Source organism: Rhinoderma darwinii, chromosome 3 (genome assembly GCF_050947455.1).
Source record: "Rhinoderma darwinii isolate aRhiDar2 chromosome 3, aRhiDar2.hap1, whole genome shotgun sequence".
Lineage (NCBI taxonomy): Eukaryota > Metazoa > Chordata > Amphibia > Anura > Rhinodermatidae > Rhinoderma > Rhinoderma darwinii.
The window spans coordinates 379,220,642-379,243,430 of NC_134689.1; the positions used below are offsets into that span (position 1 = coordinate 379,220,642).

General features: G+C 43.0%; 1 protein-coding gene across 5 annotated transcripts in view; it reads right to left on the minus strand.

Annotated features, from left to right (window-relative positions):
- Positions 1-22,789, minus strand: part of NSD3 (nuclear receptor binding SET domain protein 3) — a 131,901-nt gene that overhangs the window by 75,615 nt on the left and 33,497 nt on the right. For all 5 annotated transcript variants that reach the window (XM_075858827.1, XM_075858825.1, XM_075858830.1 and 2 more), the window contains exons 3-6: positions 16,275-16,434; positions 15,959-16,113; positions 7,586-8,131; positions 3,358-3,487 (exon numbers count right to left, since the gene is read on the minus strand). In XM_075858827.1, coding sequence (XP_075714942.1) covers positions 3,358-3,487; positions 7,586-8,131; positions 15,959-16,113; positions 16,275-16,434 — 991 coding nt within the window. The remainder of the gene's footprint in view (positions 1-3,357; positions 3,488-7,585; positions 8,132-15,958; positions 16,114-16,274; positions 16,435-22,789) is intronic.

Sequence of the window (22,789 nt, forward strand, 5' to 3'; positions counted from 1 at the left end):
TGTCACCACCAGTGATTCTCCTGAGGTGGAGCTACCTCACAGCCTCCGACACTGTCCTATCAGCATGAAGCTGCTTCACACAGTGTGAGAGACTGAGGCTGGGGGGAAGGGTCACTTCAAGTAGCTATATCTCCAGCTGTGGACCCCCAAGAACAGCAGTTCTAGCTGTAACACAACCGGAGATATCGCCAGTTGAATACACAGTCGGGAATGGAAGTTGTCTACTATATGATCACACAGTGTTTCTGGGTGGGGAAGGGGGAGAAGCTGTATCCTGATTGAACAGCATCATACAGAAAACATTACACCGCCCGGAGTGAAAAGAAAGAGTCACCTCATATTTGGAAAGTATAGCCAAATTAGCATATTTAGAAAAATGCTAATAACTTTGCAAATAATAAACGCTGTTGAAAACAAATGGCATTGTAGTTATCAGCATCATAGCGCCTATTAGATTAGTTAGAAGATAGGGCATTAATAAACTAGTGACAGATCCACTTTAATAAAGTCATGTGATTACAGCAGCATCTGCACTAAGTCAAGCTGGGTGTAGGAGTGTATCAAGAGTAGAGTGGGGTGAGCGTCAAGTGTTATATAAGCTTGTAAAAATGTGATCAGGCTGCAGCTCTACTGTATCTGTGACATACCAGATGATAACTTCTTGTTAGTGAATTAGGAAGAAGTCTGCAGAACAAACGTTTTAAAGGTAAAGGCAAAGGTATTGCACATGAGGATCTAAGAGCTAAGAGGATTTTACACTGGAGGTACACTTTGAATACATTGACGATCACATGAATAGTTTTCAACCACTGACAATGGTAGTATATGTCTATGTATACATCACCATACAGCAATGACTGAAAATAACTCCAAACAACTGGGCAGAAGGCAAAAATTAAAGGTTCAGTCCAGACCTGCAGTTTGTGACTGGTTGTTGGCAATGGAGGAGCAGTGTCAGATAAGGATCAGAGATTGGGTTAAAAAGTTTTAAATTGATACTTTCAAAAATAACACTAAAGTATACAAGGTTTTCGTTTAAAAATGTGGCAGAAAGTCATTGTAACTTATCTAGCGGAGATAAGCTTGGTACACTCAACATAACATAAGCCAAGCAGGCACATTGGTTTACTAAGTAGTCTAACACCGGGCACAGCTAAAGCGAATGTCTCCGTAGACGGTAGTGATAGATGAAAGTAACCATCAATGATTCAACGTTATACTAAATTCCTGCCAGTAAACAATTAAAGGGGCTCATTTTCTTAACAATGGATGTTCTACACTATTTAAAAGGGTTTTACAATCTTGGAACTCAGGCGCTCCGGAAAAAGCGTAGTTCGCCGTGCTACGCTGTTTCCAAAACTCCCATTCACTTCTATAGAAGTTACGTAAACAGCGTAGCTCGGCTGTTTCCGTAACTCCCAACCTCCTAATCAGGAAGCAGCGGGAGCCGAGCAAGGTAGAACGGGGATTAGGGGGCCTCGTTCTGGAGATAGGTGCAGGTCCCAAAGGTGAAACTTGCATCAAATCGGATACTTATGGCATATCCTGTGGATATGCCATAAATGTTCAAGATGGGAAAACCCCTAATTGTAAATCCCCCCCAGGTGAGATCTCAGGCTTTAGTCTACATTAAAGTGTACCTATCATCTGCACAGTAAATAAATCCCTCTTGAGTATTCGATGTAATGCAGTCAGAAACGTGTCTAATCTGCATATTTTGGGTCTTCTTGCACCCTTGCTGGTTTCTCTCAATTCACATTTTCTTGCTCCATGCTTGATGAGTGGCTCTTCTTGAGGTGATGTAAGAACTGTTTGCTCTGAGCCAATCAGATGTCTCTCCCTTCTGCTCCCCCTCCCCTCTCACTGCATGCAGTCTCCGACAAAGGGAGAAAAGCTGCAGCGCCATATCCCTCTTGCCTGTCTTTTATTAAAAAGGTTGTCTCACGACGGCGCTTTCATTTTTTTTTGCAGCTGCTGTGGGATGTTTATGATGTAAAAAACACACACACACCATACTGTAGGGTGAAAGCAGTGCAGAGTAGCTGTTTCATGTCTTATCATTCATATTAGATAAGAACAGGCGCCTGGTAGGAAAAACAAAAAAGTCACAAAAAAAATCCAGCAGTGTTTGAGAAGCAGGAAAGGAGGGGGAGCAGCAGGCAGTGTGATCGGAGCATTCAAGTCTGATGGAGGTGACCTAGGACAACCAATTCCACATTAGCAGATAAAAAACGCATGTGTGTGAAGTTGTTTTTAAATACATATATCTAGGAGGCCACGTACAGGCGATGTCTGTGGTGAGACAACCTCTTTAAAGGGCTCGACCGCCATGAGGAGGACAATGAATGGAGTGGGGGCTGAGCTGAGCATGTGCGCTGCTGCTCCATTCAAAGTCTATAGGCATGATGGAAACCGCCTAGTACAGTGCTCAGCTGGTTCCGTCAGTCCCATAGACATTGGATCGAACAGAGTGTGCATGCTCGACATCCACTCCATTTAAGCTCCTCTTCACTGCAGGGGGGGGGTGTACAGTGAGGAATAATGGGAAGTTCAGGACCCCTGTTTTAGTGATCGGTGTAGGGTCCTGTGGATAGGTGATGGTCGATTGTGGTACAATCCCTTTAACGGTATTATCCTAGAAATATTTTTGGTGACGGGAAACATTTTCTGAACATTTACAAAGAAAGAACTACTGGCTGCTGCAAGGCGAGGATGTTGCCACTTCCCCCATATAGAATAAATGACACACTAAAAAAATGATATGGATAGGTACACTTTAAGGATGTAAGCCGCACAATCAAGTGTGTGTATGGCAAAAGCTGCACTACGAAGCCCCGAGAGCTCAAGTTTTAGACTGTAGAACTGTGACGTTTCTTTCTTCGATATCTCACTCTAACGACTGACCTTATGTTGGGTAAGAGACCCAGTACAACTAACAAACCTTTCTATATAGGACTATGTTGTCTTGCAGATTTATTTCATACCTGCTACAAGTGTGCTGTAAGCTATTGTAAGAGGTCAGCAGTTGTCAGCCAGGCATATAGCAGTATGAAACAGACCTGCTGACAGCCTCATCTCATCTGCACAGAGTAAAAGAGAACAGAAAACCCACTGAACAATGCAAACGTCATGTTATCTTTGTATCGTTTATTGCACAAAAAGCAGCATATAACAAATATATGAAAGGGGTGACATCGCAGTTTGGAGAGAATACTGATTTTGGGGGGGTATGTCCTTTCTCCGTTTAATTAAGTTTATAGGTCTTTGCGGCAGGCTCAACAGTCTCTTCCCCCCTCCCCCTTTCACTTTGGCAGTAAGGAGGTGTGTGTTAGGGGCTGACACGTGCAGTTTGCCTACCTGTGGCCCCCAATGAGGTTTCGGGAGCAGGCGTGTGTTGTGCTGACATTTTCTCCGCCTTCAAATTGGGGGAGGGTACAGATGTCTTTTCCGGAGCTTTGACTGTGATTTCGGTCTTGTTACCAACTCCCTTGAAAACAAACACATAAAGATTACATGCTGGGCATCACATTTCCAACTCACCGTGCAGACCACTTAAGATTTGAGAGTTCCTGATGCAGGTAACAGCATAGAGAAGCTAGGATTAGCCCCATGTTATAGAGCGAGAACATGGAGTATGTGCCCTGGTGCTTCTGCCACCATGGGGACCTAGGAGGCCTCTACCACCCACCCTCCCTGATGGCCAATCACTGATCCTATCCAGTCTGAAGAGGTGACCCTGCATTCCTGTGGCTTACACTTTTGTAGTCGAAGGCCTTATTCACACGAGCGTATTTCACGTCCGTGTTACGCGTGTTAAAACAACGGACGTCACACGGACCTATGCAATTCAATGGGGCCATTCAGACATTGTGTTTTTTTACGCAGCGCGTGTCCACTGCACGTCCGCTGCATGTATTCTTGTGCGCTTTTTTGCGCATCACGCACCCATTGAAGTCATGGGTGCGTGAAAAAAAACAGACAGCACACAGACGCCATTCCGTGTTTTTCACGCACCAGTTGCTAAAGAAATGATGAGGAAAAAATAAAACACCTCCTACAGTTTTTTTGCGGACGTAAAAAACGCACGACATACGGATGACATACGCGCCTAAAAAAATGCAGACGCGCACCATACACGGATGCCACACGGAAGTGCAATGCAGAAAAAACGCGTGCAAAGTGGACACGCTGGTGTGAATTAGGCCTGAGAGGGTTGCTGGCTTGGCTGTCTCCATAATGCCTATATCATGTATGTGCTGCTACCTCTACTATACGTGACTGACAGGAGGGAAGGACTTCGTTCCCCCATTACATTTTATTGTCCAAGGGCCCCCCCGACCTTATTCCAGCCCTGAGCACAGCTATCTGGGTATCTCAAATACGCCATTTCCAGCTGGATTTCATACCAAGCCAGTTCTATTTACAACGTGCGTTCACCTATCCAGAATAGGGAGTTGTTAGTCTTCACACTAAAAAGCCTCTGTACAATTCAGGAATATTAGAGATAGAAAAAGTCATCAACTTCTCAGACATGTATAAAAATATAATTGAATGCTCTGGATGCCACACCTGTGTTTTATGGTGTAATACCCCCCCCCCCCCACCACCACCACCACCACCACCACCCCCCTTTTGGCAGGCATACTGCTTTCTTCCCTGGAAGTCTTTAGCACAGGCAAGAAAAAGAGGAGAATTTGCGGTGGTTGTCGCGGTTTTATTACTTCTCATTATAGACATTTGTTGCACTTGTGAAGAAAATCAAAAAGGGGTATACCGGCCTAAAGCATATTTTGCCTATCCATTGAATAGGTGATAAATGCTAGATTGGTGGGTGTCCAACTGCTGGGACCCCAACTGATCAACAGAATGGGGAACCCCATTCCCTCTAGCCACTGTCTTTTGGCTGGGGTAGAATAGGGGTATACGTTCAGGCGATCAAAAATACATTAGTCTGAAATACCCCTTTGATAAAGAACTTACCTGCCCCCCTCCCCCTCTTACTTTGCTGATGTATCCTGTGGCAGCACGCTAGTGACTACTGCCAGAGACACCTCTTGAAACAAGAACAGTGTCCTTCCCCTTTAACTCTAATAGATGCTCCAAGGAACACAAGCCAGAGATGTGTCATGGGACTGGGGTCCTTCTTAAACTAATCTCCAGTCTTTTTTACATATCCGGTCTTCATTTGGAGTGCATTAGCACAAGCTAGCTTATGTCCCTTAAAGGGGTTTTCCAATACCTATAATTATGTATTTTTTTTTAACCTTGCACCTATTATTTTCTATATCAAAACCCCCTGAATATAATTGACATATTTTTTTTAATTTTTTTTCGCATTACGCTTCTTGACATTCAGAGGTTTATTTACCTCTGTGTGTTTCTTCCAGTCATTCTGCTAAACAGAAGCAAGGGGCTGCGCATGTGAAAAGTATTTTCATTTAGTGCGCATGCGCGATTCAAATACACCTTTTTTGAAACACGCATGTGCTGGCTTACTATATAGATGTTCAGAACAGCCAACAAGAACGTCACTGATGACGCGCCGTTCGTGGGGAAGAGCGGAGGAGGAGCTCGTCCAGAAGTGCAAAACATAGAAGACCGGTCGGCACGTCAGCAGAAGAGAAAACTTGAGCTGCTTCCGGAGTCACGTGACACTACTCGCGAATAGAAGACATCAACATCTTTGCATCGGTGAGTATATTAGAAAGTCAGTTTAATGCCTATTTAAAACGTTTTGCAACATAGTTTTACAAAGGTAGAAAACCCCTTTAAGGATCTAATAAATGCCGCAAGGTAAAAGGGTCGTCCGACATTAAATGTGTGTGGCCACCTTAAGATTTCACAAGGAAAAATCCCCACGTTGTGTTAGGATATGTTCACACGTGGCAGAAAATCCATTCCATACATATAAAGTGTGTTATTTCTTCCTTATTATATTACTGTATTAGAAGATAGAGGCACTTTTTTTTTTTTTCACAAAAACAAGGGCACTGTAGTCCAAAGACTGTGTGGTATTGCACATATTTACATGAATGGACAGGAGTGGCACGGTTTCTGCAATCAAAAAAACTAATAATCTTCTTCGAACAACCTCTTTAAAATGTATGACAAAATTAAGTTCATGTTATAGGTGGCTTTGGGGTGACGGATGGTGGATTACCCTCATTGTAAACTTCAGGATATGGCCAACTACCAGTCGAAAATGAATACCATAGAAATGAATGGGCCCGTAATTACGGGCGATTTTACGGTCGTGTGCATGGGGCCTTAAGAGTGTAGATCCACGTTTAAAGGGCTCCTGTGCAGGTGAGGCTTTGGTGTCCACCTGATGCCTTAGCAACTGACCTGTCCTGATTCCCCTGCAGCATTACCCATCATCAGGGCAAAAGCCTCAGCCTGCCTCGAAGATGGAGCTACACTTTAAACGAACCACCCTAAGGCTCCATGCACACGACCGTGCCCGTAATTACAACCCGTAATTACGGGCACGGCCAGCAGCGGGACGTTTTTACAGGCCGTGCTCCCATTATAAAGTATAGGAGCACGGTCCGTAAAAAAAAGAAATTAGGACAGGTCCTATTTTTTGGGCCGATTTCTACGGCGCGGACACACTCCCGTAGACATACGGGAAGGTGACCGTCGGCCATAGAAATGAATGGGCCTGTTATTACGGGTGATTTTACGGTCGTCTGCATGGGGCCTCAGTGTTTGCACTACAGGATAGGAAGAAATTGAGACAGCACTCCAAAATATTCAAAAATAAAGATCCTTTATTCCACTTGTGTGCAACGTTTCAGCTCGGTGCGAGCCTTTCTCAAGCATGAGAAAGGCTCGCACCGAGCTGAAACGTTGCACACACGTGGAATAAAGGATCTTTATTTTTGAATATTTTGGAGTGCTGTCTCAATTTCTTCCTATCCTGACTGAGGGGTCACTTTTGGACTGTGGCCTGGGAGACGTGCACCCGTTCGAGAGAAAAAAAAGTTGTCCTGTGCTTCTGATCTGCTTCTATCTAGTGTTTGCACTACGGTGTCTGGCAGCTTGCCAAAACATATTACATTGGTGGGAAATCCCAGCCAACACACAAAGGTCCCTTTTCACCGGCCAACATGGGCCGTGAAAATGAGCACCGATCAACGAGACAGCTTGTTGATCAGCGCTCGTTTGCTCCTTTCACAAGGAGCTATGATTGGTAATGTATGGTGACAAGTGATCATTACCATGATCGCTCGACCCCGTGCATTTGCATCATGTTGGCAGCACATCTCCCTGTTTACACAGAGAGATGTGCTGCCGACAACAATACAATGTATTGCTGCATAAACTATACGATGAACCGACGAATGATCATTTACTCGTTCATCGTCTGATCGTTGCCTTGTTTACATAGGGCAATGATGGGAATTGCTCATTTGTCCAATCATTGGCCCTTGTAAAAGGGCCTTAACAGTGTTAAGCTGGTTTCTAAGGTATAGGATCCTTTGTGCTCAGTTATTTACTGTAACGTTACATATTGGCATGAAATAATAGTCCGATTGGACACTTCCATCATAATAACAAAAGATAACTGGATTTAATGCCTTACCTTGGTTGTGTATATGAACTGTTCAAAACCATCAGAAGATGCATTATGGAGAGCGAGGACATTCTCTATTTTCACCACAGGTGACATGTTGCATTTCTGAAGGTCAATTGTGCCCTTGTGCAATAGAACGGAGGCAGGAAGTGACTTGCGGGCGGCTGCCGTCTTCCATGGGATCTTTGCTGGTGGGGGCTGGGGTGGCGGTTGCTCCTCTTCCTGAGCCTGTTTCCTCTGACTTTGCCTGCGAGTTTCAGGTACAGAGTCTTTATTGTCGTTGGATGGAGGGGGCTGTGAAGGAGCAGAGTGCTTTGAAGCCGGAGAGGAGACTTCTTTAGGACGGACAGGTTCGGCCTCATTACTAGAGGTAGACCTCCGACTCCTTTTGGTACTGACTACTGTTTTTTTGGGTTCAGGACACGTCTCTGGGTCTACGTAGATAAAGGTATACTGTTCTATCCTCTCCTCCCGAGTCATTCGCAGGGCTTTCTCTGCATGAGCAATGCCGATCTCCCACTGGATGCGCTCCTTCTGAGGTCGAGGTTTCCGCATCTATAAAACAAATATGACTTTGAGACCTCTATGATGCAGTGCATTTCTGGGGGATTCCTAACAATTGTGTGTGCACAGCTCTGCTGGGAGGAAATTGCAGCATATACTAAATACGCACATTTAACTAGTTAAAGGCCATGTCCACCTTTGCAACCATTTGTTATATTGCTTTAATGCGCCCAAGATTAAAAATTAAGCAACTTTACAAATTGATTAAAATGTCCTATTGTTTTAGATCTACATCTCCATGGTAACAGACTTCAAACAAACCTTGTGTAGTCTGACCCTGTATTCATAGGGAGTTTTAATATAGTATAGTATGAATGGAGTATGTAAAATCATACTACACAGGGCATGTTCGTGAAGGTGTATATAGACTTTAACCCCTTGGCGCATTATCACGTACATGTATGTGATAAGTGTCATAAGGAAGTATGGAGGGCGCTCACGAGCTGAGCGCCCTCCATACCCAGCGGGTGTCAGCCGTGTTTTACAGCTGACAGCCCAGACTAACGGCCAAGAACAGCGATCGTGCTGTTCCTGGCCGTTTAACCCCTCAAATGCTGTGGTCAATCGCGACCACAGCATCTGAAGCGTTGAAAAGAGGGGGTGGCAGCGTATCGGTGCCACCACACAGCGATCAGGGGACGCCGGTGGTTGTCATGGCAGCCTAGGGGCCTAATGAAGGCCCACAGGGCTGCCTTTTGTCTGCCTCTGTTAAGCCGTGTCTCAGGCATGGCTTAACGGAAGCCTGTGAAAATGACGATATTGCAGTATACTGTACCAGCGATCTAACTATCGCTGGTTTAAAGAGGCTCTGTCACCAGATTATAAGTGCCCTATCTCCTACATAATCTGATCGGCACTGTAATGTAGATAACAACAGTGTTTTTATTTTGAAAAACGATCATTTTTGACAAAGTTATGAACAATTTTAGATTTATGCTAATTCGTTTCTTAATCGACAACTGGGCGTGTTTTTACTTTTTACCAACTGGGCGTTGTACAGAGGAGTGTATGACGCTGACCAATCAGTGACCAATCAGCCTCATTCACTTCTCATTGTTCCAGCCCAGCTTCTTTCACTGCACAATCACACTGTAACAATGAGAAGTGTATGACGCTGATTGGTCACTGATTGGTCAGCGTCATACACTCCTCTGTAAAACACCCAGTTGGTAAAAAGTAAAAACACGCCCAGTTGTCGATTAAGAAACGAATTAGCATAAATATAAAATTGTTCATAACTTCCTCAAAAATGATCGTTTTTCAAAATAAAAACCACTGTTATCTACATTACAGCGCCAATCAGAGTATGTAGGAGATAGGGCACTTATAATGTGGTGGGACTAATACATGGTTTAAAAAAAAAAAGTTTAATAAAGTTAATAGTAGTGAAAACAAAAAATATATATATATGTTGAAAGTTCAAAAAACCCCCCTTTTCCTCTAAAGTAATGTAAAAAACAAAAAATGTAAACAAAATTGGTATCGCTGCATCCGTAAAAGTCTGAACTATTATAATATTCCGTTATTTAACTCGCACGCTGAACGCAGTAATAAACGAAAAATTTTAAACCACCAAATTCGCTGTTTTTTGGTCACCTTCGCTTGCAAAAATGTTTTCATAAAAAGTGATCAAAAAGATGTACGAACCTAAAATTGGTACCAATAAAAACTACAGCTCATCCTGCAAAAAATAAGCCCTCACACCGCTCAATCCACGGAAAAATAAAAAAGTTATGGCTCTCAGAATGTGATGAAGCAAAACTATTTTTGATCGCCCTAACGGAAAGCAAATATAACATTGTCTTTTCAATCCCCCGATCATTTGCTGGTGGATTGAAAAGTCATTGTGATAAATTTAAAAATGTTATTTGCGCCACAATTCTGGCGTTGAGTTACAGCTGTTTTATGTTTGTAGAATGATGTCAATATTAATTTACAAACCAAAATGTGATTTATAAAAAACGCTCAATTAGCAGAAAATGTAAACATCCAATTAAAAAAAACACAACACTATTAGTGGATCCACAGGCTCTGAATTTCTAATGCCACAAAGGCTCCATTATGTTTGGTTCACACAACTGGGGAATGTTTGTTTCTGGGAGGTTTTTTTAATAAAATTTTAGACGGACATTTAAATTTTTGGATTGATTTGGAATATGTGAAAATGCGTTTAACCCCTTCCCTCTTTGGCCACTTCTGACCTTCCTGACAGAGCCTCATTTTTCAAATCTGACATGTTTCACTTTATGTGGTAATAACTCCGGAATGCTTTTACCTATCCAAGCGATTCTGAGATTGTTTTCTCGTGACACATTGGACTTTATGTTACTGGCAAAATTTGCCCGATACATTCAGTATTTAATTGTGAAAAACACAAAAATTTAGCGGAAAATTGCAAAAATTAGCATTTTTCTCAATTTAAATGTATCTGCTTGTAAGACAGGCAGTTATACCACACAAAAATGTTGCTAACTAACATTAAGTAGAGGTGAAATTTACAAAGTTCATTATTTTTTTCCAGAAATTCATTTTGAATCCATTTTTTTTGTACCACAGAATGTTTTACCCAAGAAATGCAACTCAATATTTATTGTCCAGGTTCTGCAGTTTTAGGAAATATCCCACATATGGCCCTAGTGTGCTACTGGACTGAAGCACCGGCCTCAGAAGCAAAGGAGCACCTGGTGGATTTTGGGCCTCCTTTTTATTAGAATATATTTTAGGCACCATGTCAGCTTTGAACAGGTCTAGTGGAACTAAAACAGTGGAAACCCCCCAAAAGTAACCCCATTTGGGAAACTACACCCCTCGAGGAATTTATCTAGGGGTGTAGCAAGCATTTTGGCCCGGCCAGTTTTTTTGCAAACATTTTTGGAACTAGGCCATGAAAATGAAAATCTACATTTTTTAAAATAAAATGTAGGTTTAGCTAATTTTTTTTCATTTCCAAAAGAACTAAAGTAGAAAAAGCACCACAACATTTGTAGAGCAATTTCTCCCGAGTAAAACAATACCCCACATGTGGTAATAAACGGTTGTTTGGACACACGGCAGGGCTTAGAATGGAAAGAGCGCCATTTGGCTCTTGGAGCTCAAATTTAGCAGGAATGATTTGCGGAGGCCATGTCGCATTTGCAAAGCCCCTGAGGTGACAAAACAGTGGAAACCCCCCACAAGTGACCCCATTTTGGAAACTACACCCCATGAGGAAATTATCTAGGGGTACAGTTAGCAGTTTGACCCCACAGGTGTTTTACAGAACTTATTGTAAGTAGGCCGTAAAAATGAAAATCTACATTTTTTCAAAGAAAATGTAGGTTTAGTTTTTTTTTTTTCATTTCCACAAGGACTGAAGGAGAAAAAGTAAAACAATACCCCACATGTGGTCACAAACATCTGTTTGGACACACGGTAGGGCTCAGAATGGAAGGAGCACCATTTGGATTTTGGAATGGTTTCTGGGTGTCATGTCATATTTGCTGAGCCCCTGTAGTACTAGTACAGTGGAAACACCCCAAAAGTGACTCCATTTGGGAAACTGCACCCCCTGAGGAATCATCTAGGGGTATAGTGAAAATTTTGATCCCAAAGGTTTTTTGCTGAATTAATTAGAATTAAGCCATGAAAATGAAAAATAATTTTTTTTTCCAACAAGATGTAGTTTTAGATACACATTTTTCATTTTTGCAAGGAATAGAGAAGAAAAAGCACCCCAACATTTGTAAAGTAATTTCTCCCGAGTACGGTAACACCCCATATGTGGTTATAATCAGCTGTTTACGTATATGGGAGCATTCAGAAGAAAAGGAGCGGTATTTATCTTTTGGAGCATAGATTTTGCTGGAATGGTTTGCGGACGCCGTGTTGCATTTGCAAAACCCCTGATGTACCAAACAAAAGTGACCCCGTTTTAGAAACTACACCCCTAAAGGCAGTTATCAAGGGGTGTAGTGAGAATTTAGACTCCACAGGTGTTTTTCAGAAATGAATACACAGTGGATGGTGCAAAGTGAAAATTGCAATTTCTCCACTGATCTGCCCATTCACCGCACAAGATGTTGTGCCCCTAGAGAATCTTACCCCATAAATTGTTAAGCGGGTTCTCCCGGGTATGATAATGCCTTACTTGTGGCCATAAATTGTTGTTTGGGCACACTGTAGGGCTAAGAAGGAATAGACCGCCATTTTGAGCATGGATTTTGCTTGGTAATAGTTCTGTTTGGGGTTTTGCTGGTATTTCCGTTTATAATGTGGGGGCATATGTAATCTGTGCGGAGTACATCAGGGTATATGTAATCTGTGCAGAGTATATCAGGGGTATATGTAATCTGTGCGGAGTATATCAGGGTATATGTAATCTGTGCGGAGTACATCAGGGTATATGTAATCTGTGAGGAGTACATCAGGGTATATGTAAGCTGTGCGGAGTATATCAGGGCATAATAAGAGGGTATAATAATGGGGTAAATAATCCAATTATCCATAGGTGTGTGTTACGATGTGAAGCGATCCGTTATGCACAGGCCGGTGTCACACTGATAAACGGTTTTCTTTCTTATCCCCCTTCTGTAACGCTCTGCACCTTTTGGGGACTTTTTCTCCTTCGTATATTGGGAAATATTGCTGGGAAAGTTTTGCGCTGGTATAATACGGGCGCCCTCGCTTACAGCGGATGTGCTATGTCCCTTCCCTTTCCTAGTTCCTAAATACTAGGGCCCTGAAACTGCAGGAATGTTCCCCTCCGGCCTGCGCATTGAGATGTTTTTCATCACCGCATTACTAGTGCCGTAACTTTTTTGTTTTTCAGTTGATTGAGCGGTGTGCGGGCTTGTTTTTTGCGAGACGGGCTGTAGATTTTATTGGTACCATTTTAGAACACATACGACTTTTTGATCACTTTTTATTTCATTTTTTGGTAAAGGAAATTATCAAAAACAAGCAATTCTGGAATATTTTTTTATTGTTTTTTTTATCGGCATCCACAGTGCGCCCTAAATTACATGTTAGCTTTATTCTGCGGGTCGATACGATTACAGCGATACCAAATTCATATAGTTTTTTTTATGTATTGCAGCTTTTGCACAATAAAATCACTTTTTTTATAAAATCACTTGTTTTCTGTCTCGCCATATTCTAAGACTCATAACTTTTTTATTTTTGCGTGCACGAAACGGTGTCAGGGATTATTTTTTGCGGGACGGATTGTCGTTTTTATTAGTACTATTTTGGAGTAAATGTGACTTTTTGATCACTTTTTATAGCATTTTTTGGAAGGAGATGTAACCTAAAAACAAAGATTTTGGCGCTGTTTTTCATGTTTTTTTTTTACCGCGTTCACCGTGCGGGATAAATTACATAATAGTTTTGTAGTTTGGGTCGTTACGGACGCGGCGATACCAATTATGTATAGTTTTTTTGATTTTTACGGTTTTTCCCATAATAAAAGACTTACTATGGGAAAAAAGTCAGTTTAGCTTTATTTTTATTTGAAATGTGTGTTTTTATTGTTTTACCACATTTTTATTAACTTTTTTTTACTTGTCCCACTAGGGGACATGAGGGCCTGATGCCCCGATCGCTACTCTAATACACTGCACTACATATGTAGTGCAGTGTATTAGCGCTGTCAGTTATTCACTGACAGCAAGCCTATGAGGACTCGCCGCAGGCGGGTCCTCATCGGCTCCCGTACAAGGCAGACTCGGACGCCATTTTCTGGCGTCCGATTGCCACAGCAACCCAGCGATTGCATCACTGGGTTGCCGATCGGGTGAAAACCTATCAGATGCTGCGCTCTATTGAGCGCAGCATCTGAGGGGTTAATCTGCCGGATCGGAGAATAGCTCCGGTCCTGGCAGTTACAGGAGGGTGCCAGCTGTATAATACAGCGGTCACCCCGCGGTGATGGTGCCGGCTCTGCTCCTGAGCCCGCACCATCACTGCGCCGTACATATACGGCGCTTTGCGGGAAGCACCTCCCGACAGCGCCGTATATATACGGCGGATGTCGGGAAGGGGTTAATCCATTTTTTTTCCTTTTTTTAAACATACTGCAAGTATGAACAGAAGCAGTATATTTAAAGGGTAACTAAATGTTCGATAAACTTCGGACATGTCATAGTGACATGTCATAAGTTTGGATTGGTGGGGGTCCGAGCACTGAGACCCCCACCAATCGCTAAAACTAAGAGGCAGAAGTGCTCATGCGGGCGCTCAGCCGCTTCATTTCTGTTCGGCTTTTTCCAGAAAGCCGATGTATCAAAGTACGGGCTCATATACTTTCTATTAAGCCCGTACTCCAATACATTGATTTCCGGAAAAGGCCGAACAGAAACTAAGTGGCTGAACGCTCACACGAGCGCTTCTGTCACTTCGTTTTAGCGATTGGTGGGAGTCTCAGTGCTCGGACCCCCACCAATCAAAACTTCTGACATGTCACTATGACATGTCAGAAGTTTGTCGATCGTTTAGTTAGGGTATGTGCACACGATGAGAGGCTTTTACGGCTGAAAAGACAGACTGTTTTCAGGAGAAAACAGCTGCCTCGTTTCAGCCGTAAAACCTCCTCCTCGTATTATGCGAGGCGTCTGTGACGCTCGTAAATCTTGAGCTGCTCTTCATTGACTTCAATGAAGAACGGCTCAAATTACGTCTGAAAGAAGTGTCCTGCACTTCTTTGCCGAGGCAGTCCATTTATTCGTCGTCGTTTGACAGCTGTCAAACGACGACGCGTAAATGACAGGTCGTCAGCACAGTACGTCGGCAAACCCATTCAAATGAATGGGCAGATGTTTGCCGACGTATTGTAGCCCTATTTTCAGGCGTAAAACGAGGCATAATACGCCTCGTTTACGTCTGAAAATAGGTCGTGTGAACCCAGCCTTACCCTTCAAGGACAGTATTAGCGCAACCTTTGGTGTAGGCTTTTCTAAATTTCACAGGACAGGATGCGGTACAGTCCTTGGATATAAATACGTATCCCCTGTGCAGAGCTGTAACACAGCCGTGTGCATGGAGGCGCAGATGAAGAGTCAAGTGTAATCAATTGCTGTTCATAAAGGGGTATGCCATAAATCACTGATAGGTGGGACGCAACAACCTATCAGGAGAACTGAGGCTACCTCACCATTAAAACCTTTCCATGTATCAGTAAAAGGGGGCTGGGCAAGTGCCCCCGTTCTCCCAGGGTATGGGGTTCCCAAGAGTGGAACACCCCACCTATCAGGTATTTATGACATTCCCTGTAAATATGCTGTAAATGCTTCTGATGCGAAAAACCCTTTAATTAAACAATCAGTGACTATATCTTAAAAGTAGGACTGCTTTTTTTTTTCTTTATTCCTTAAGCCAGTTTCACTATGCAATACCTGACCCACACCACAGCTCTATGAGACCAAATTCACAGATGTGTCCACCCTTATCTTTGCTTGAATTTCGTTAGGGACTCTAATTTCTCATGAAAAAAAAATTCAATACAATATCGCGACATGCTATCAAAACTCTTGACAGGCTGCAATCCACATCACAACCACTGGGTGGACACGCATAGCAGAGGCACCTCGTGACAGAGTATCACGAAATTATATTTTTTTGCAAAGCTGGTTATCTCGCCCCATACATCTTGGGATATGTTGAGATAAGAGGAAAGGTAAGGACACATCTGTATATCACAATTTAAACCTATTTTACACTATCATGACGAAACGGACGTTAAAATGTGGTCCTATTTTTAGCATGTGAAATGGTCCTTAGAAAAACAATTGTCTAAAAAATTTTTTTTTAATTTCTTTTACAATATAAAAACAAAAAAAAAAACACCTTAAGTCTCTCAGACTGGTTGACGTTCTTGGCGGAGTCTTCGGCCAGCAGCTGCTCGTACTGCTTTTGGCCCCGATACTCCCGCATGCGCTTCTCATGTATCCAGGCTCTCTCTGGCTCATTGCTGAAGAACTGTACGTGGTATTCCCGAGCACCTGGAGGAGAGGTGATTATTACATCAGCAGTACAACCGAGATTCTTACCAATGGCACATTTCGGGTGTTTGCCCTTGATACATAGCAATCATACATAGAACATCCTGTGCGTCAGGAGGTGGCGGAGAACTCACTTCATACATACAGGTTTATTCTGTTACCTCTGGAGTTGATCTTGCTGTGTACATGAAGCTGCGGATCACAGGACACCATACAGGGCCACCAGGGATACGTTCCCACCTTCGACCAAACCAAATCCCCCACATGAAACCAAACACCAATTCGGACATCAGAGGGGAGCGGAGAGATGGGTAAGTGAACCTAGAGGACAGAAGACCGTAAGATCACTGATAACTTGTTATTGTCTACAAGACTGCACTTTCAATTGACAAGAAAACTACATGGAAAGTAAGAAGAAAACTAAACCAGCAACTATCAATATTAGCCAAGGAAGGCTATACGCTGAAGTGGATTTCAAGAGCATGGAAATAACTTAAAAGGATACAGTATGTGCAACTATTTCTTTATTGCTTGAATGCATAAAAAGAAAAAAAAAATTACTTTGCAAATATCCTACTTTTTGTGTATACAGCTCCTATGCAGACCTATGTGTCTCCATAGTTGCAGACTAAGACCCTGTTTAATCCCGCAGTCACATTACTACCCTCCATTCCCTCTGCCCCCTGTTTAAGAGATAGATGGCCTGTAACCCATAAAAACATCTAGATCCACATTGGAGCTGTGAACACAAAACGGTAGGTTATTTTTCAGTCTTCAGCTAACATATCAATTAGAATACATCCATGATCAGCTTTAAAAAGGGACAGAAGGGTAATCCATATTACAGCCCCAATACTCGGACCTTCTGTGAAGCGCAAGCGGTCTGGGTGTTGCTACCGCAATACGAAGGTGGGAATGCAGACGCCTGACATATCTAAAAGGAGAGTGAGACACCATTAGTGTCTTTTCTAAACACATTTTCCAACAACCACTTGGATATAATGTCAATTCTAGTAGAAGAGGCTGCAGAATTGTCATTTCATTGTCAATTTCCTTTGCGGCTATACCAAATATTAAGTATAACGTGCGGATCCACTGCTGAGCTTTGGTCCAGGTCGTAGAGGTGGATGATGAATTGGCTTTATAGAAGTGACGGGTCAGCGGGAATCTACATGCTAGATTATAAGCATATGGCCCAATTTTCTGCCAAAAATTATGAAATGTAGTATTGAGACACAAACCTGTCACAACAAGTAAAATGACTTTACTTTTATAGGTTACATTTTAAGGAGGTGTCTAAAAAACCAGTTGATTACGTTTCCAGTAATGGGTATGAAGCTTCATACATGATTTACAAAGGACAGGACAAGGCAATGTAGACTGTTAGACCCCTTCAGGAGCCAACTGGACTTTAGTAGCCATCACTAAGAACTTAAAGGGGCTGTCTCGTGACAGATGTTGATGGTACATTTGTAGGATACGTCACAGACATTAGTGGGGGTCTGATGCACCCCCAATTGCTAGAATGAAGTGACAGCGGAAAGACCAATTTAGTCAATCACAATCCATATGGTCCACAGGGAAGGCAGCTGACATCAGACGAAGTCCCATTGCACTTTACTAACACTGCTGCAACTCTGCTCTGGAGATAGGCAGGGGTCGCCACAGTCGGAACGCCACCGATAGGACATTAATGGCATAATTTACTAATATACCATCAATGTCTGTCATGAGACAATCCCTCAAAAACATCAGTAGAAAAGGGACCAGAAAGATTAGGTGGTTTCAATTATTTAGATGCATCGGCTACCGGGCAATAGTGGAGCCTTGACATAAGAACACTAAAACAACATATAGTTACACAGTTAGGGTATGTGCACACACACTAATTACGTCCGTAATTGACGGACGTATTTCGGCCGCAAGTCCCGGCCCGAACTCAGTGCAGGGAGCCGGGCTCCTAGCATCATAGTTATGTACGACGCTAGGAGTCCCTGCCTCTCCGTGGAACTACTGTCCCGTACTGAAAACATGATTACACTACGGGACAGTTGTCCTGCAGAGAGGCAGGGACTCCTAGCGCCGTACATAAGTATGATGCTAGGAGCCTGGCTCCCTGCACTGAGTTCGGTCCGGGACTTGCGGCCGAAATACGTCCGTCAATTACGGACGTAATTAGTGTGTGTGCACATACCCTAAAGGTTATGAAGCCTTAAAAGGGTTTTCCACCTTCTGACAACTGATTACCTATCCACCGGAAAGGTCATCCGTACATGATCTGTGAGGGTCCGATACCCGGGCCCTGCACATTTCAGCTGGCCCGATGCCGCCGTGCACCGGACGTACATGCCAGAAGCAGTTGGCTCCAGCCACGGAATAGCGGCTGAGCTGCAGTACAATTCAAGTGAATGGGAGCAGAGCTGCAGCATGGCCGCTATGCTATGTACGGAGCCAACTGCCTCCGGGCTCCATACATAGCATTATGTGCCATAACTGGAGTGGCTTATCGGTGCAGGGCCCGGGTGTCGGACTCGTATGGATGACCTATACAGGGAATAGGTCATCAGTTGTCAGAAGGTGGACAACCCCTTGAAGGGTCTTTTACACGGCTAACGATTCGACAAACGAGCGTTCATATGAACGATCAGCCAATCAACACGCAAATGCTCATTCGTCGGCTGATCTGCTCATTTATGCGACCAATAAAATAGTTGCTAGTTGGCAGCACATCTTGTGTAAACAGGGATATATACGCTGCTGTATGGGGACGAACGATCGTAGTAATGAGCACTCGTCCCCATACATAACCAATTACTGATCCTTATGAACGCAGCAAACGAGGGCCGATCAACGAGCCGTCTGGATCGGAGCACGTTTTCACTGACCATATCAGGCCGTGTAAAAAGACCCTTACTTTAGAGATGGACATTATAGTGAAAACAATCCCTTTGAGTTGGGAGATCATTACAGGGTGTCCCGCTGCTTGGATCCCCATCAATTGTATTCTGTGACGGAAACTGGCAGCAAGTGTTGAATTTCCCTGCAGCGCCACCACAGGGAAAATTAAAAAGGGGTTATCCCAAGATTAATATTTATGACCCATCCACAGCATGATAAATGTCTGATCACTGGGGACCCCACTGATCACTAGAACAGGGGTGCGGAGACCCGCTTTCCTCCTCACTGCATGGTCGCAGTGAGCAGGAGCTTGAATGGGGTGGTGGTTGAACATGTGCGGTGCCGCTCTATTCAAGGTCTATGTGGCTGGCAGAAACAGCCGAGTTATTGCTGGGGTTCTCAGCAGTGGGATCCCCAGCGATCAGACATCATGCCGACAGCTGATAAATGTTAATCTTGTACTAGGTCTACAAGCAGACCGCCACAAATCCATAGTAATACATTGAGTAACGCAAACGTCACTCGTTCATCTGACAAATCCATCAATACAATCCATCAGCCAGCGATTGTCGGGACAGGAAAGGTTCACGGTGACACTTGCTACAGCAATGTGTGATGCTCTGCATGTTACACCTGCCCTTCATGGACATGTTTTATGTATTACCCCTCAGAGATGGACTTCAAGGCCCCGCATGGAACAAAACGGATCGCAGTTTTTTTATTCATTATTTTACCCCTTATTAAAATAAATAGGGGAAAAAATTGCCTTAAAAAAAACATGCTGTGATTTTAATCGATATTTTGAGCAGGGCGGTCCGGAAACGCAAAACTTGAGAGACATTTACAAATCTCACTCATCTTCATGTAACATCTAAACGCCTTATTTATCAAATCTGTAAAACAGAAAAACTGGCCGCGTTGGCAAAACCAACCAATCACAGTGCAGCTTTTATTTTTCCAAATCAGTTTAAATGGGTAATGTCAAAAAGACAACAGTTTTCCATAAACCCTATTAGGGAACATGGACGTCAGCGCCACTCTGGCGGACCCGGCCTGTCTGTGGATTACATTGACGGCCATTGATTTGAGCGGCTAGCATATAATGTTACATTTCCCCTGAGAATTGAGTGGCCAGATAAGGCTTCCCCCGGGAGGGATCAGAGAAGCTGGACCCACAGTAGCTTTCCATTTAAAGGTGTTGCCTTCATAGAACATCTTTAACCCCTTCCCGCCGCAGCCATTTTTTGAATTTTCACTTTCATTTTTTCCTTCCCACATTCCAAAAACCATAACTTTTTAGTCGATTGAGTGGTAGGAGGGCTTGTTTTCTGCAGAGCGAGTTTTAGTTTCTATTGGTACCATCTCGAGACTTTTTATTCCATTTTTTGTGGGAGATGAGGTGACATCGAAAACAGCGATTCTGCCGTTTAATTAAATTTTTTTACAGCCTTCACCGTGCTGATTAAATAACGTTATATTGTTATAGTTCTGACTCTTACGGACGCGGCGATACCAATTATGTTTTACATTGCGCGCTCGGGGGAAAATGGTGTCTTTTCTTCAACATACATATATATATATATATATATATATATATATATATATAAAAAATAACTTTATCTAACTCTTTTCTTACTAGTTTTCCTAGGGGACTTGAACCAGCGATCGCTGGATCACTTGCATGACTACTAATGTATTGCAGTATATAGTTATACTGACAGACTCCTATAAAGCCCTGCCGGAAGAAGGGCTTCTTAGGTGTACAAAGATGCCTAACCTGGGGGTCTTGGCAGCCTGATCATTACAACCATCGGCACCCTGCAGTCGCGTTATGGGGGGGGGGAGGGGTCTAGCAAGCCAGAGGGGGCTGCCCCGTATTACTAACTGCTTAGAAGCTGCAGTCGCTATTAACTGCAGCATCTAAGGGGTTAAAACGCCTGTTCTATGGAGCAGGCTCAACCCGTGATCCCTCTCCATACTCCCCCACCTGACCTCTGCCGTATGTATGTCAACACAAATTGACATGCTGCATATTTAAAATCCGCACCGCAGGTCAATTTGCGCACATATTCTGATCACATTTTTTTCTGCAGCGTATGGATGAGATTTCGGAAAATCTCACTCACTTTTAGTGCTATTGAAATACTCTGGAAGATTTCCGCCCGCAAATTCGGATGAAAAATCTGCAGCGTATCCATCCCATGTGAACATATCCTAAAGGAAACTGCAAGTCCGAGGTCCAATTTCAACATGTAAAGATCTTATCTGGGATTACAGGGGTGGAAACCATTTAAAAGGGCTTTGCGTGATTTTAACCATATATAATCCTCACCAAAGAAAAACAAAGTTAAACCAATGAGAGAAAATAAAAACAACAGGAAACATACAAAGAAGAGCAGAAACGTAAGCAGACCACACTGGAGAGACGAGAGTCAGGAGAGCGTTCTGTAAGGCCGGGTTCACACCTACACGGCTTTGTGGGGATTGGGATTTACACAAATCTTAATCACATGATGCATTTTCTTTTCGGCATGACACATGACTAGCAGAGTTTTTGCCTTTTGGGGAATGTGACATGAGAAGCTGCACGTGGAAACTACAACTGCATTATTCCTCAGATCTGGTTATGGTTTTATTCCGAACGCCTTCAGGACTCATTTTCGTATGAGGCCTTTGTTAGGACTTCATTTCGGTGGACACATTTTAACGCTTAATTATGAATTTATGATAATATGGGGGAAATGTAGACCAAAAACTATTTTGCCATGGCTGTTATTTTATTTTTTACACTATTTACCACTCATCTGAAATAGTGTTATCAATTTATTGTACCGGTCAATAGTCATGGGGATTCCAAATAGGAGTTTTTTGTTGTCTTGCGGAGACCCCCACCGATCACTAAAACAAATGGGCAGAAGCCCTGACCCGAGCGCTTTGCTTCTTCGGCCGCAAGACGCGCTCCTAGACCGTCTACATGAGCCCGTCTTCAGGCATACTAGGATTGCCGATTGCAACTGAAGAGGCAAAGCGCTCGGGCGAGCGCTACTCCCAGTTTGTTTTAGCAATCAATGGGGGTCTCCGCACCGGGAGCCCCGCCGATCACATCTTTTGACATGTTTGCTGAAACGACAGTTACTCATTAATAAAATGTATTTATTTAATCATTTAAAAAAAAGTGATTTAGGAGATTATTCTTATTTCTTTTTTTATCCCATAAAAGGGATCATCTTCTCAATATTTTTTTTTACTTTTAATACGCTAGAATATACATATATGCCAGTATATTACCGTGCGCTTGTTAAATACACAGACAGTGGATAGGGCATAGGAACTGGCTATACTAAAAAGACAAACCTTTGTTAAGCCCCTCCCTTTTCCAACAGTGGCATGGTGGCGTGAAATACCCAAAAGCCACAACTTTAAACGCAGATTGCAAATTGTGGGCCTTTTCTGGCGTAGAAAGGTTAATAAATACCCCCTGTGTCTTTTTGACAGCAACCATAGTGCAGCAGACAATGCTATTCTTGACATCATAAACCTCAGAGACTGGACATAACGGAACCCAGTACAGCCGTGGACAAAGCCTCACGCAGCACTATCCGAATGTCTATCAGCCTAGGTCAAACAAACAAACAAAAGAATCACATAAAGTGGAAGAGTTAATCAAAAGGCATAAGCAAATAGCTTAGCTTTATTTAAAAGTTAGTAAAAAAGAAAAAAAGGAAGTTAACATTGCGTAAACATGTAGAAATGCGTCCGAACTTTAGTACATTATGCA